The sequence below is a fragment of the Rhinopithecus bieti genome, unplaced genomic scaffold (assembly GCF_001698545.2).
Source record: "Rhinopithecus bieti isolate Rb0 unplaced genomic scaffold, ASM169854v2 scaffold_7673, whole genome shotgun sequence".
In the NCBI taxonomy this organism is placed as follows: domain Eukaryota; kingdom Metazoa; phylum Chordata; class Mammalia; order Primates; family Cercopithecidae; genus Rhinopithecus; species Rhinopithecus bieti.
Genome location: NW_016806375.1, coordinates 6,746,017 through 6,761,712, shown reverse-complemented (window position 1 = coordinate 6,761,712; position 15,696 = coordinate 6,746,017). Strand labels below are relative to the sequence as shown.

At 47.4% G+C, this 15,696-nt stretch overlaps 1 protein-coding gene across 7 annotated transcripts in view; it reads left to right on the top strand.

Moving 5' to 3' along the window:
• Window positions 1-15,696, top strand: part of ABLIM3 (actin binding LIM protein family member 3) — a 119,391-nt gene that overhangs the window by 56,099 nt on the left and 47,596 nt on the right. For 6 of the 7 annotated variants that reach the window (XM_017875830.1, XM_017875829.1, XM_017875828.1 and 3 more), the window contains exons 4-7: window positions 938-1,121; window positions 3,040-3,152; window positions 9,764-9,890; window positions 13,415-13,508. In XM_017875830.1, the coding sequence (XP_017731319.1) occupies window positions 938-1,121; window positions 3,040-3,152; window positions 9,764-9,890; window positions 13,415-13,508 (518 nt within the window). Of the gene's footprint in view, window positions 1-937; window positions 1,122-1,742; window positions 1,840-3,039; window positions 3,153-9,763; window positions 9,891-13,414; window positions 13,509-15,696 lie in introns of all 7 variants that reach the window. The other variant, XM_017875834.1, reaches the window with a different exon arrangement.

Genomic DNA, 15,696 nt, shown 5'->3' with positions numbered 1-15,696 from the left:
TCACCACTTCCTACAAACACCACCCCTACGCCTAGCCTTCACACAAATCAAATATCACTTGCACCTTCCTGCCTCTGTGCTTTGGCTCATTCTGTTCCTTTAGTGTTCAACTGAGATGCTACCTCCTCTGAAAAGCCTCCCATGATCCCTTGCAACCGACAAGGCTTCCTCCTTCTACCTCATTCACAGTCCTTACTGCTTGCTCTGGCTCCGTGGCCCGTCACCGGCGATATGGGACATTTTTTTCTATATGATCTTCTTTCTGCAGCATTTTTAGGTCTTTGAAATTCAGGGATTGTGTTTTATTATTCCTGCCTGGGAATAGACGCCCCTCACTCCTTATGGCTATGGTGAGCACAGATTCTAGACTTCAAATCATCCATCCCATTGCCATCCGAAGGTATCTCCAGGTTGGGATTTGGAGCATATGGTCCCCACACTGCTCTTCACCTGGCACAGAATCATGCACATAGGAAGTACCCAGGAAATGTTTAACTGAATGATTCTTTTAGTACATTCATATTTCCACCAGCTGTGCAGCCTTGCGTGAGCCGCATGGCATTAAACTTTTCATTTGCGTATTGGGAGGAATGCTTCTCAGTGCTTCTTAGTGTGCATCAGAGTCAACCTACCGGGGTCGGGGAGTGCTGTTCAAATGCAGATACCCAGGCCTCAGTCCCAGGAAGTCTGATTCTGACCCAGGCATCTGGATTGTAAGAAGCTCTCGGGGTGATACTGATGCTAGTGGCCTACTGTTCATTCTTTAAGGAATACTGACCCCAAAGGCCTGTAAAGTCTGACATGCTACCATTCTGTGGCCACTCATGACACAGTCAGACACCAGCCTTTCCCCCGATGAGGACCTTCTGCTTGCAGACCCTCCCTGCACTCAAACTGCCGTTGTTTTCCTCCTTGTTTTCCTCCTTGTTTCCCCAAGTATGTGGCTGTGGTCTGGCCCAGTCAGGCTTCTTCTTCAAGAACCAGGAGTACATTTGCACACAGGACTACCAGCAACTCTATGGCACCCGCTGTGACAGCTGCCGGGACTTTATCACAGGCGAAGTCATCTCGGCCCTGGGCCGCACCTACCACCCCAAGTGCTTCGTGTGCAGCTTGTGCAGGTGAGCAGGTGACCAGCAGGGACTGGGACCCTCTGCATAAGCCCCCGGGGCAGGGGAATACCTGGCTTTTTCCAGGAAATTCTGGGGTGTACAAGCTTTATGCTGGGCATTTAGATTTCTGGAACCTCAAGTGTGGAGGGATCTGATGGGCCAGTGGTTTTCAAACACTGTTATATCTGAATCTTTCTTATAAAATACAATCTGAGCTAAAACACTGGTTTGTCCTGTGATAGGCAGAGTGAGGATCTGTACCTCCAAACTCAGCCTCCCAATTCCTCTCAAAAGGCCCCCACAGAAACCACTGAGTCTCTCAGAACTCAGTTTGGAAACTGTGGATCAGGCCCAGCCTCCCACACCCTCATCCACAGGTGGGACAGAGATGTCTGTTTATAGCCTTCCTCCATCATCCTGGCACCACTTCATGCCATTGGAGTGACCCTGGCAAGTGACCCCCACCTCTGTAAGCCTCAGTTTCTCCACCAGCAAAATGGAGGTCAAAGCCAATCCAACCTCACTGAGTTTTCTTGAAGATTAATGAGATAATGATGCAAAGACATTAGCTCAGTGACCAGTATGTGAGAGTGTCTGTTTTTATTATTCCTTTCATTATCATGATGATAGTCATCTACCTGCTCTCGGGACATCTCTTGGGATGCAGAGCTCATCACTGCCTCCTGCTTCACCCTCTGCATCTCCATCACTTGTTAATTCAGCAAGTGTACATTAAGACTCCACTGAATGCCAAGTAACACATTAAGGAGATGAAAAAATGAAGAAAGCTCAGCCCTGCCCACAAATACATTAAATGTTAATGGATAGCTCTGATTACCTCATAAGTAAAGCATGATTAAAGTATATATGTATTTTTTTAATTGGGAAAGGAATGTATAGATTAATTATTTTCCCCACAAAATAACCACCAGTCACTTACCAGTTAGAAAAACTAGAGTTTCTGATTGAGACTAATGACACAGTGTGTAAGAAAACGTAATCCTCTCATGGAATTCATTCATCTACCCAGCTCTTAAAACCTGAGCCCTGAGCCCTGGAATCCCAGACCCATCAGAGGTTAGCACAGAGGGTTCCTATGGTACAATATGAGGTTTCTGTCAAGCCCCAGAGAGATGAGGTGACTCCCCAAGATCATGCGATGTCTTTCTACCACAAGGTAGTGGCTGAGCCACGATAAGAACACAGCTCCCCCGACTCTTGACCCAGTGCTCCCTCCATTGTGCCACAGTGCTGATACAAGGGCAAGAGAGCCCCTGGAGCCAATGTTAGGTGCTGTGCTCAGAGTCCTCATAACAGGCATCCCACTGCATGGGCGAGAGCAGCTCAACAGTGGGCGTGGTGGTGCCGGGGATTCTGTACACGGTTCATAATTTAGTTAGGGAGGCAGAGCCTGTACCAATTTGAGACTCCTCAGCCATGGAAACTGAATAAATCCAGAGGAGGAGAGGAAGAGATTATTTACAGACTTACAAACTTCCTATTGGAAAGGGGGATTTTGAAAAATGCCTGAGTAGTAAAAGGAAGAAATTTTGGTAAGTTTGGGAGTTGAATGAATCCTTGACATATGGGAATAGATCAAATTGGGATGGAAAAGGTCCTTCCAGGAGAGAGAACAAGTATATGAGGAGTTAGTAACCTCTGCTTCTTACAACCCAGACATGTAAGCTCAGATAAGCATCATGATCTGCCCAAAATACACAAACACCCCAACTGGGCTCCAGTTCTTGCCACCAGGCCCCTAATTGAACAGTTTAGTTGGCCTGTCACTGTGAACAGCATTTGAATTTGCGTGGTGCTCTAGAAGTCAAGCTGTATGTGTTACCAAAGTGCTTTGAGCACATGTGTGGTCAGCTACAGAATCCCTCAGAAGAGGGTGTGTTGAATTTCTCCCTCATCCCACTTGCAGGAAGCCTTTCCCCATTGGAGACAAGGTGACCTTCAGCGGTAAAGAATGTGTGTGCCAAACGTGCTCCCAGTCCATGGCCAGCAGTAAGCCCATCAAGATTCGTGGACCAAGCCGTGAGTCCTCCCCATGGGTATCTCCCTGTCCATGGGTGTGATCTCCCTGGGCTCCCCTTTCCCAGCACTGCCAACTGCTCCCACAGGCCTGGAGGGAAGTAGGAGAGGCTCGCAACCTGGAGGCCTCCTGCATCATGACCCTGTTGGTATGTGGCCCAGACTCACAAGTTTCACAAGCACAATACAGGGAAGAGGGGCTGCCTGGCCATAAACAGTGGTAGCCAGTGCCACATATTTTCCACATGGTATGTCTCCTCTGGGACAAGCTGAGTTCCTGATCTTATGTCCCACGGATACCTCAATAGGGCTGATCAAATGTTTTTTCACCAGTGGCTCTGAATTTTTACTGACTCCACTAATAAGAATTGGCAGACATGGCTTACAGAAGAGGTAGTATGGGGTGCCCTGGGAGCAAACCACAAGAGCCATGTTAGTGCCTTTTAGAGGGTCCCATAGACCACTGCATCAGCTTCACTGTGGGACTTGTAAAAATGCAAATGTCTGGGCTCACTCTGCACCTCTAGGGATGGAACCTAGGAACCAACATTCCTAGTAAGCTTCCTGGGTAATTCATTTGCTATTCCTGAAATTCAGAACCACCATCTAGGGATAAAGGAAGCATCTGTCATGCCATGATGAATGTTATGTTTTATCATCAACCACAGATTTGGAGGGAAACTGAGGACCAGGAGCGTGCCTCAGAATGGTCATTCTAATTTGTGGGATGTCCATTCCACTCAAGTGCGCCTAGTGATAAGATGTCTAAATCGTTGTTCCCAGATGCCCTTGGCAGACTGCTGCTGCACGTGCCCACACACACATAGACCTGGCCCCCTGGGTCTTGGTAAGCCACACTAGGCTCCAGTGTTCTTTCGTGTTATATGACACTCTCACTGGCCTCAACAAGAGAATCAATGAAAACCCATTAGCCTCCTGTGCTGCATCACTGTGCGGGTGCAGGGTGCTATTGGCCATGGTACCAGCAGAGTCAGCATGCTGGGCTGCATCCAGCCAGAGAGAGTGAGCAGAGATCACCCGGAGTCAGCAGGGCTTAGCTCCCAGGGGCTTCCCTGGAGTCCGTCCAGCTGTGGTGAGCTGAGGAGAAAGACAGTGAGAAGGCTCCCTCCCTTGCCTGCTCTTCCTTTCAGCCAAATCGGATCTGTTCCTGGAATGTGCACAGCCCTTCCTTTGGCGTCCTTGATGATGCTCAAGAATAGATCGCTGCTCCAACCAGGTTTCCATGTCAAGGTGGCTGAGTGCATACAGTGTTATCCTTCACAGCTCCTTGAAAGCATCATCCAGAGTGACAGAAAAACAAGGAGGCTGGGATGTGGGACCACGACCCTGTGGCCAGTGCTGAGGACCCCAGAGACTGATGGGGCCATGTGTGAGGCAGGAGAGGGAGAAGTGAGCCTGAGTTGGGAGGCTGCCAAACTTCTGCATGCTGCAAAGCAGTCACGAAGCCTCCCTGAGACTCAGTTTACCCAGTTATGAAAGAGGGATAGAATTTCCTATCTTCCTCACAGGAGTGTTGGGGAAAGCAAATGTATTAGTTCAGGGATCAAACTAGGATGCATTGCAATGTATAAAATGCTCTATAAATACAGAGTGAGGGATGATATTGGCATGGAGGTTTAGTATAGAAAGCACACCAAAAGAGATTGCAATTAAGACTGCTGGGTCGGTTGTTACTTCCCCTAGTTTGAGTTGTGTGTTACTGTATGCATTTGTGCTGCACCTATCACCTACTGTGTTAGGTGGGATATTTCTTCAACTGAATGTGGGAGTCTCACATGTGAGTGTGTTTTCAAAGAAAGGCTCCCAAATGTGTCCACCATAATTTGGATGTTTAGGAGGTGGAAGAAGGTGAGGAAAAAGTGAGTCAAGAGGAGAAAATGAGCACCTGGGCAGTTTCCAGTGGGGGCATACTTAGTATTATAGCTTATCTTGTTACTCACAAAGTAAAGACATCAATCCGTGATATGTTTTACAGAGGTATTTACTCCAAAGGTGGTCACTATTCATGCTGCAAATGCAAAGTAGCTCCTGACTAGATGGGGTGCTGGAAGGTCTTCTGAGCTCCCATGGGATACAGGAAACCAAAGCCAGGTTTAAGAGATTGCTAAGAAAAAGAACATATCATGGAAAAGGAAAAGAAGAACAAAATAATTGGTTTTTTTTTAAGCTACAAGTGTGACGTTTCATCTCTGGAGAGTAAATAAAGATAATTTGGAAAATTAGGAGCAGTGTCTACTCCAAAGAGACCAAGAAAAATACTCAGGAAAAATCAAGAGAAAATAATTCTGTAACACAGGAAGAAGAAATGTTTCCTTACCGACCTCACTGAGAAGAATCAGCAACAGTAGCAGCAGAAACCCCACCACCACCACCTCCACCATCACCATCACCACCACCACAATAACCATCATCATTGCAAACACTGATTGACTGCTACTATTTCCAGGCACTGCACAGACCTCAGTGAGAAGAATCAGCAGCAGTCTCAGCAGCAGCACCACCACCGCCATCATCATCATATCACCACCATCACCATCATCACTAACATCACTACCATTGCCATCACACCACCACCATAACCATCATCATCACTAACATCACCACCATCACTACCATTTCCATCACCATCACACCACTACCCTCACCATCATCATCACTAACACCACCACCATTATCATTATCATCACTACTACCATCGTCACCACAATCATCACCACCACTATCTTCACCATCACTACCATCATCATGAACAATACCATCAATACCACCACCATCATCACCACCAACACCACTGTCACCAACAACACGATCACTACCATCATCCCCACCACCACCACCACCTCCATCATTACTACCGCAATAACCACCATCATTGCTAACACTGATTAACTGTTACTGTTGCCAAATACTGCAAAAACCTCATTGAGAACAATCAGATGCAGTAGCAGCAGTACCACCACCACCACCATCATCACCATCACCTTCTCCACCATCACCACCATCATCATGACCAACACCATTGACACCACCACCACGATCACCACCAACACCGTGTCTCCACCAACACGATCACTACCATCATCACTACCATCACCACCCTCATCACCATTATGACCAACACCACCATCACCATCAATGCCATTGTCACCACCAACACAATCACCACCATCACCAACACTAGCATAATCACCACTATTACCACTATCGCCAGCACCAGCAGCATCAACACCATCACCACCAATATTATTACCACCATCACCACTGTCATCATCACCACCAACACTGTCAGCACCAACAATACCACCACCACCACCATCACCATTACTAACATAGATTATTACTGTTGTCAAGCACCTCACTAAGTGTTTTTTACAGAAGATTTCATTTAATCATTACAACAACCCTATGAGGGAGATAAGAGTAATTATTTTATAGATGAGAAAACTGAGACTCGGTGAGCATAAATGACTTGCCCAAAGTCATCCAGATAACGAATAATGGAACTAGAATGTGAGACCAGCCAGTCTGGCCTTAGATCCTATTCCCTTAACACCCTGTACCAGAGACATGACTTGCAACTTGGGAAGTGTCTGGTCTTCCTGGATTAGTTCCCTAAAACAAGGTACGGAGCTTGCTATGACTCACAAAACCCACTCATTTTTGCTGATTTAAATAGAATGAATGACACAGTCTAAAAAAGATAAAAATGACTGTCTAGTGTCTTTAGGAGGCCTCAGTTTATAACTGAGGGATCTGTGAGGGACAGGTGGTAGCATCATACATTCTGCCAGCTGAAGACTGTAATTTTGGAATCGAGAGGAACATATGGAGGAGTGGACAGCTGGCTCTGCAGACACCAACTTGGAACAGGGTGTGGTTTTCCTGATTCTATTTATTACACCAGACCCACGGGCTCCCTGGTGGCATGCCTGAGGCTCCACCGGTGGTCAAGAGTAAAAGGAGGAAGAAGAGGGAGAAAAGGTCCTAATAAAAAGGAAGCTGATATAATGGGGGAGCAGCAGTATAACATAAAAAGAAAAGCCACATGGAGAAGACATCCCAGAATTCTCACAGAGAATCAGCAGGCTTCCCTACAAAAGGACTATCACTCCTGGCTTCAGAACAGAGATTGGGTAATGCACAGAATGTGGGTTAAAAACAGGAGGATGTGAAATAATAATGACAACAACCACTTATTGGATACATATGGGCCAAGCATTGTGCTAAGGCCTAATGGGCCTGATTTTAATTAACCTTCACACCAGTGTTTTAAGGAAGATATTCAGATGAGCAAGTCTGGGCTTAGAGACCATACATCTCATAAGGGAAGGAGCTGGGATTCTCTCCTAGGCCAACTTCCCACCACTCACTCCAACTCTCAGCCCAGCCTCTAACCACTGTGCTGTACTATCTCCTACAGCTCAACTCAAGGGGCTAAATTCATCTCAGATGTACCACTGAAAGTTGAAGAGATAGGATTCATTTTCATTACTAGAATGTAGCCATGAAAGGATCCAGCTATGCAGTAAGTTTTTTTTGAAGAAATGGAGAATTGTGTTCTTTGCCAATAACATGTCTGTCTCCTTGGAATCCACAAGTAAATTTGATCAGTGGATGACCTTGTCAAGCAAGAAAAAGTGTAAGGAATAAAGAAGAGAGAAACTACAGTTGTCTTTAATTCTTTGAAAGAACTGTCATATGGGAAAAGAGGTAGATTATTCTTGATGCATAAGAATGGGAGCAGTCACAGGAGTCAAGTCTCCACTCCACATAAAGAAGACAGTCATGACAATCATACCTGTCCGAGGGCAGAGTGGACTTCCTCACCACCCCTTCCTCAGGAGGGGTTAAACTGCCCACTACTGGAGGTGATTAAGCAGAGGAGCGGTGCCCACTTGTCAAGAATGCTGTAGGTTACTGCATTGGGTGGATGTTTGACCAAATACTCTATGAGCTCCAAACCCCCGTGGAATTTTGAGGCCCTGTTGGGGAGGCCCACAGAGATACAAGTTCAGTATTAGTGGCCTAGAAAGCTTGACCAGGTGTCTACAGTCCTTGGGTTCCTCTATACTGAGCATGGACAAGTCATTTCAGATCCCTGTCTATCTATAAAAGAGAAGGGGGTACCTGACCTCTCTAAGCTATTGCATTCTGGAGTCTAATTATTGGGCAGGGGGTGCAAGTAGACTTATAGACTTACCCCAGGAGAATAGAAAGGAAGAGAGATAAATCCCAAAACTCTTTCTTCTCCCAACCTCCATCTGAAGGCCTGGGTCTTGAAGCGTTTTGCAAGTAGAGACCTTTCTGCCCCCAATTTGTACTAAGGGATGTTAGAAAGGCAGGCAACAGCCAAGAGGCGGAGTAGTGTGGGAACTGACTCATACAAACACTTCCTCAGGGCCCCAGACCCTCCACACAGCCAGCTGGACCCACCACCCTTCCTAGATTTGCAGACACATCATCTTTTCTTTAGGACAGTCTCCCAGCTGGATGTGAGGGCTGTCCAGCCAGCATCCCCTAACTTTACATGCAGTTTCTGCTCTCCTCACTACTCCCAAGTGTGCATTTGTCTTATAGAGCCAACAGAGAAGTTTTTCCTCTGGTCAACTTTTCCCCATGACCCTTTCCTCCTCCAAAGTGGGTCATCCGGTTGGCTAGGCCTGAATTCCCAGCAGTTGCCAAGTGCCTTGGATGTTGGCTCCATTTCCGGACCCTCTCCAGACATTCATTGAGCAACAAGCTGATGCTAGGCTTGGCCCACATTCTGTTGGCCCCAACTCACATTCCAGGGTGACCATGACAGGGAGTGAGAGCACCTTTCTGGTTTGGGACAGTCTTATCAGACCCTATAATCCTTGCCACCTGGGAAGGCACATGTTTAATGTGTGAAGCACAATGGGGAAGGGGTGGGCGTGGAAATTCTGTTTGTTGCCTGGGTACCATCAGGCCCATTCATTCATACACCTTCAGTAAATATGCTTTGAGTTCCTGTTATGGGCTGAGCACTGTGCTAGGCAAAGGAATAGATTTAACCACAAAATATAAACACAGCCCTTGCCATTGAGTATATAGCCTAAGAGTTTGAAAAAATGTATACTTAGCCCAACCCCAGGAGCAGTGCTTCTTAAACTTTACTCTGCACGGAGGTCTTGTTAAAATTCAAGAGGTCTGGGTGGGGCCTGCAATGCTGCACGCTGTCAGCTTCCAGGTGATGCTGACACTGCAGATGGCAAGGTCATGGACAGCAGCAGAGCTTAGTTAGCAATTTGAGGAGGGCTGGAAGCAGCGCAGGGTCCACTTTCAGTGAACAATGTGGTCTTGATGACAAGCAGGGAGGTCTTTCTTTCTCCCCTACACCAAGACCTGTCAAGAGGTGACAGGTGTCAAGACCTGTCAAGGCCTTGTCAAGAGGCCAGGGCTCCAGTGGCCTTTCCTCTCCCTTGGGAGAGCCTCTGGGCAGCTGCCAGTGTCAGGGTGGGAGCAACTATGGGAACACTGGTGTTCAGGGAGGGGTTTCCTCAACATGAGCCTGAGATAGCAGGGGTCAAACGGCCCAGGGTGCTTTGCTCAGCAGTGTCCTCTTGTCTCTGCAGACTGTGCCGGGTGCAAGGAGGAGATCAAGCACGGCCAGTCACTCCTGGCTCTGGACAAGCAGTGGCACGTCAGCTGCTTCAAGTGCCAGACCTGCAGCGTCATCCTCACCGGGGAGTACATCAGCAAGTGGGTCCCCCCGCTCCCGCCCCAGCTGCCTGGGCATCTGCATTCTGTGGGGCCTGCCCCATCGGGCCCATGCCCACTTCCAGCATCGTCTCCCTTCCTTTCCATCTGCTGCTGCACTCTGGCCAAATGGCATCTTTCCCAGTAGCCTCTTTCCCCTGTTGGACCCTCCCAAGGGGGTTCCCTCTGCCCGAGACACCCTCCCTGTTCCTCACACACCTGCCGGCCCTTCTCTCCCTTCTGGTCTTGGTCCCCATGCCTTCTCCTCTGGCCGTCTCTCATTTACTGCCCCATTTTGGGCCCTCAGAGTACCTTGTTTGTTTCCTTCACACAGGCTGCCACCATTGATAATTACATATTTATCCCTGGTAACTTTGTAATAATGCTAGTAATACTACCTACCATTTATTGTGCTTTAATTATGGAGAAGGAACTCACCACTTTGTATCACTTTAAATCCTCATAACTGCCCCTTTGACGAATTTATCCCCCCGAATACTTAGACTTGAGAGAGTAAATAACTTGCTCCAATAATAGTGTTTAATCTCTGTCCCCACCAGGACAGGAGCTTTGTTTTAATCACTGCTATATCCCCTGCCCTGAGAGCCACGCCTGACCCACAGTCAGTAATATAGTTGCTGAATGAATTTAATGGAAACGAGAGGAGGTGATGGGTGCACAGGTATCCAGAGAGGCCAACCTCCAGTGACCCACACACTGTGGTATTAGACAAGCGTCCCCTTGTTGCTAGGCCCCAGGAACCACATTTATATACTCAAGTACCTAAAAGCAATCATCAGCACAGACCCTTTGTCACAGCTTTGATACCACATGACCCCAGATGCTTCTAGATGCTACTCTCTGGCCTGATGCCAGACAGTGGCAAGCACACAGAACTGTAATGCACATGCTTCTCCTGTCAAGACGCTGTATTCTAATATGGGAAACATATGCTGCATTCATGAAGAATTATGACACCAGAGAATGTGTGATCAGGAGCCCAGACAAGCTTTATTCTTTAAGACCTTTTTGATCCTAAGCGACAGAAAACTCAACTCCAACTCAATTAAAAGCAAAAAAAGGAGTTTATTAACTCACAGAAATGGGAAGGCCAGAGGCACACTGGCTTCAGGCATGGAGGAATCCAGGGGCTTAAGGATGTCATTAGTACTTCAGAAGTCTCTGTCTTTCTCTGTCTATCTTTTTGTCTCTCTTTCTCTCTCTCTTTCTCTCTCTCTCTCTTTCTCTTTCTCTCTCTCTCTCTCTGTCCCTGTCTTTCTCTGCTGTCTTCATGGTGGATTAGTTCTCAGCCTGGCCCTCCCCAAGTGCTAGCAAAGAAGATTGCTAACACTCCAGGCTTTCATACCAAGCCTAGCAGAGGAAGCGGCCTCCTTCCCAGGAACTCCAACAAACGTCCCAGGGCTACTTCTGATTTGGCTACTGTTAGGTCACATACCCATTCCTGACCAATCAGTGACCCAGAGGATCTGAACCCTAGAGCCAGAGAGCAGCCCCTGGTGACCCACAGGGACCTCAACTGGGAAGGGGTGGCTTCCAGAGGGAAATCCAGGTGAGGTACTATTACCAGCAGAAGGGGAAATGGATGCTGGCCAAACAACACCTGCCTGTGTCCAAGATAACAAGTAAAGGGCTGTGAATATTCAGAGAAAAAAGAGATGACTACTAACTAGCATGAAGTAGAATCTTGAATCTCTGAGAGCTCCATGGAAGGTGGGGGTAAGACTCAAAAATGCAAAGAAGGAGAGTTTCTAGGCAGCGTGGCCAGCCTGGGCAAGGCCAGGGTGGTAGGTGAGTGTTGGACATCTCCATCCTGTATAGGAGCTCAAATATGTGCCCAGGTGAAGCCGGATCCTGGGCTGCATAGGTGAGCTGAGGTCACATCACCAAGAGCTCTCAATGCCATGCTAGCAGGAGTTTGGCATTCCCCTCTATGCCTGCCAAGCAAGGAGTGCCTTTAGTACGTTGCTGGCCAGGAGTGCTTGAGTCTAGAATCCTAAATCAGAATTCTCTAGGGACTTAAGGGATTGTTCAGAGCTCCTCTCAAGGAGGCCCAGCCCAGATTGCCTACCACACCTGGTATCTCTCCAGCCTAGCTCTGGGCCCCTTACCTGGCTGCTGGCAGAGTGGCAGGGGCTCAGAGGCACTGGCTCAGGCATCAGATGCCGAGGGTAGAAGCCCAGCCTGTGTGACCTTGGCAAGGGACTCCACTGCTCAGAGTCTCAGTTTCCTCATTTATAAAAATGGAGAGAAGATAATCTACCCAAAGGGTTGTGTAAGGGCTCAGAGATCTGTGCTTAGCACCCAATAAGTGCCCAGTAAATACTCATTTTACCATCCTCTTTTAGAATTGTGTATTGCTAATTCCCCAAGGCCTCACCAACAATGGATCCAAAAGAGATTGTGTTGGCATTTATACTCAAATCTTGTTGGCTCATCACATCCACCTTCTAACAAATGACTTTTTCTCCCTGCAGAGCTATCCTCCTGCACCCACAGAGTGAGAACCTGATTGAGCAAGGGAGGAGTTAAAAGTGTTGGGGGAGGTTTGTCTCAAGGGCTCACAAACAAGTCCTTGCCTTGTGGGCACAGTCACACCTCCAGACCTTGGTCAGATAGGAGTCCTCACTGCTGCTTCTGTCAGGGTGGACCCCCAGCAACCTCAACAGGGCAACAGCTTCGAGATGGAAAAGTGATGTGCCTCTCCTTTAGGTCTCTCAGTGTCTGAGCCAAGTTCTCTTAACACCCAAAAGTGAAAGAAATGTTTCTCTCTCCTCAGAGTTCAGACTTGGTCATTAGAGCGAGGCAGGGCCCAGAAGCTAAGCTAAGCTCTCCGATGCCCCCAATTATCTCTACATCAGTCCTAGAGAATTGAGAACCAAATGTCCTCCTCAAAGACCCCCTCTCAGCAATCATGGCGACTTCCAGCTGCCATTTGCTGAGTACTCAATATGGCTAGGCACTGTCCTGAGCCCTAGGGTACACCAGACCCATCTCCTTTAATCCTCATGACAACCTGGGTGAGAAACCAGACCACCTGGGTTTGAATCCCAGCTCTAGGTCATCCTGAGTGGCCTGGGACAAGTTACTAAAGTGCTCTATGCTTCGGTTTTCTCACCTACACAATGGGGATACTAATAATTCTGACTCAAAGGATTGTCATCAAACACCATCAAAGAGCCCGGCACACACCAGCAAGAAATGTTAGTGACTATTAGTCACAGGGGGTAGTATAAGAATAAAAGATAACAATCTTATCACTGTCCTCCAAGTGATAAGCATTGGGTAAAAATGGAGCACACGGGAGGTGGTCCCAGGAGGCTTCCTGTCGTACACTGATCTGGGAGCATAGTCGGATGATTCTTTCATACAGATGAAATTGTTTATTAAAGGAGGAGCATCGAACTTTGGCTCAGTCACCACAGGCTGCAGGTCCTGAATCTAACTGCCATGCGCACCCTCACTGATCCTCTCTAGCTTCCTCATCCTGTGTGAACTTCTTCTTGCAGGGATGGTGTTCCCTACTGCGAGTCTGACTACCACGCCCAGTTTGGCATTAAATGTGAGACTTGTGACCGATACATCAGTGGCAGAGTCTTGGAGGTGAGTGGGTATAAGTAACGGTGAAGATGTGGCAGGGTGACCTGTGCCTCCAAAAAGTCATCACAGAAGGAGAAAGTCACCCCACACCTTTTTTTCTATAGTGTTTGCCTCCTCCACCTTTGCTTGCTACATGACCTTCAGCAGATAACCTTGCTGAGATCTCTGGGAAACCCCAAAATGAGAAGGTGGACAAAATTCTTCCTGGTTCAAAAAATAGTGTGCTGGGAAAATTAGTTGTATCTTTGATTCGGACCCAGACAGATTTCTAGAGAGTGACATTAGGATTTTCCTCCCAGCCCTGCCGGAGAATGGAAGTCTTTTTTATGTTTTTTTTTTTTTTTTTTTTTTTTTTTTTGTAATGTGCTGATTTAAGAGTCAGCTTGTCTAGCAGCTTGCTCCCTAAGCCCTTCTTTGGCGGGTCCATCACCATGGCAACGCCTCTCCCCAGCCTTCAATGTATGACTCCTTCTGCAGTGACAGACAATCTGCAACACCTTTGCTGAGGCCCTGCTGAGCCCCTGTGCACTGGTCTTTCTGGCCTTTCTTCCTATACCCTGTGGGTCTAGAAGCTATCTTCCTATACTTTGGGACCACCCACCTTGATGAATTAGAAACAGGGAAGAGCTCAGTGGAAAGGAAAAATAATAGCCTAACAGGAATATTTGAGCTCTAATATTGATTCTACTGCTAACTCCTGCTTGGATTTTGAGTAAGTATCTTTGCACTTCTAGGCCTCAGTTTTTCCATCTAACAATAGCTAGAGGATCAGATTGGATCAGGTATTGTAAGTAGAATCATTCATTCTGCCAAATCTGGCCAGTTGGTTGTGGTTACCATGAGTGCTTTGTTGAGAACAATTCTGCTGCCACATGTGGACTCAGCAGGAGGGGATGTAGCAACCAGGAAGGAACTCCCTGAGGGCATGCATTGAAGCAGAGCCCTGAGTTTGAAAGAGCCATCCCTGAAGGGGCCTGAGGTGGGAAGAGATAGAGGAAGAATGAGCTTGACCCATTCAAAAACAGAGAACCCACACAGAATTGTGGCTGCAGGATTTTTCTCAACACAGCACTCATGGTAACCACAACCAAGGGTCCAGATTTGGCTGAATTAATGATTCTGCTCACAATAGCTGACCCAGTCTGCCAGTGTGGCTGAATTCTACAAATTGAGGGTAGCGGAGGATGAAATATAGGAGTATATCATATATGGCATACCATGTAGGACTTTGTAGACCATGTTTAGAAGTTTGGGTTTTATACTGCGTGCAATGGAAAGCCATTGGAGAGTTTAAAACCAAGGACTAACATGATAAGATCATGTTTTTAAAAAGATTTCTCTGGTTATTATGTGGAGAATTGATGGGGAGAGTCAGAGACAATGAGATATAAACAAATGAACAGTGCTGGGAAACATTTAAGCATCTCCAGAGAGCCGTAAGGAGTGCGATGCAGAGGACAAGGCATGAGTCCAGGAAGGGTTGTTGGGGGTGGGTTTCTGAGGGCCTGAGATACCAGGGTGGAGTTTACATGTGACTCACTGGGCAAGGGAGCATTGTGGAGAGACTGGGCAGGAACGTCCTGGTTAGAACTAGGCTTCCGGGAGGATGACGTGATAATGTACACAGGCTACATTTGAAGGAAGGAAGCGGGAAGGGACGAGTGAGGAGGCCCCTGCATGACCCAGGCAGGAAGGACTCAAGAGGTACAGTAGCAATGAAGAGGGAAGCCACCCTTGTGCCCAGCCCTATGGAAGTAGAATTCCAGTCACTCTGCAACTGAGGGGCAGCTTGCAGACATGAGGATTGAAGAAGCAGCAGCTAAAAGTTGCACCAGAGAATTACCTATTTTTGAGGGATAGGAAGCCTGGTGTCATTGGCAGAACTGGGGACGACAGGGGAAAAAGCTGATCTGGCAGAAACATGGCAAGTACCATTTAGGATGAGTTGTGATTGAAGTCCCAGGAGTATTTCCAGAAGGCAGTCAGAAATACGGATCAGAGCCTGGAAGCGGTGGCTCACACCTGTAATCCCGGCACTTTGGGATACCAAGATAGGATAATCACTTGAGTCCAGGAGTTCAAGACCAACCTAGGTAACATAGTGAGACTTCATCTCTGCAAAAAACAAAATTAGCCAGGCGTGGTGGTGCACACTTGTAGTCCTAGCCATTCCGGAGGATCCCTTGAGCCT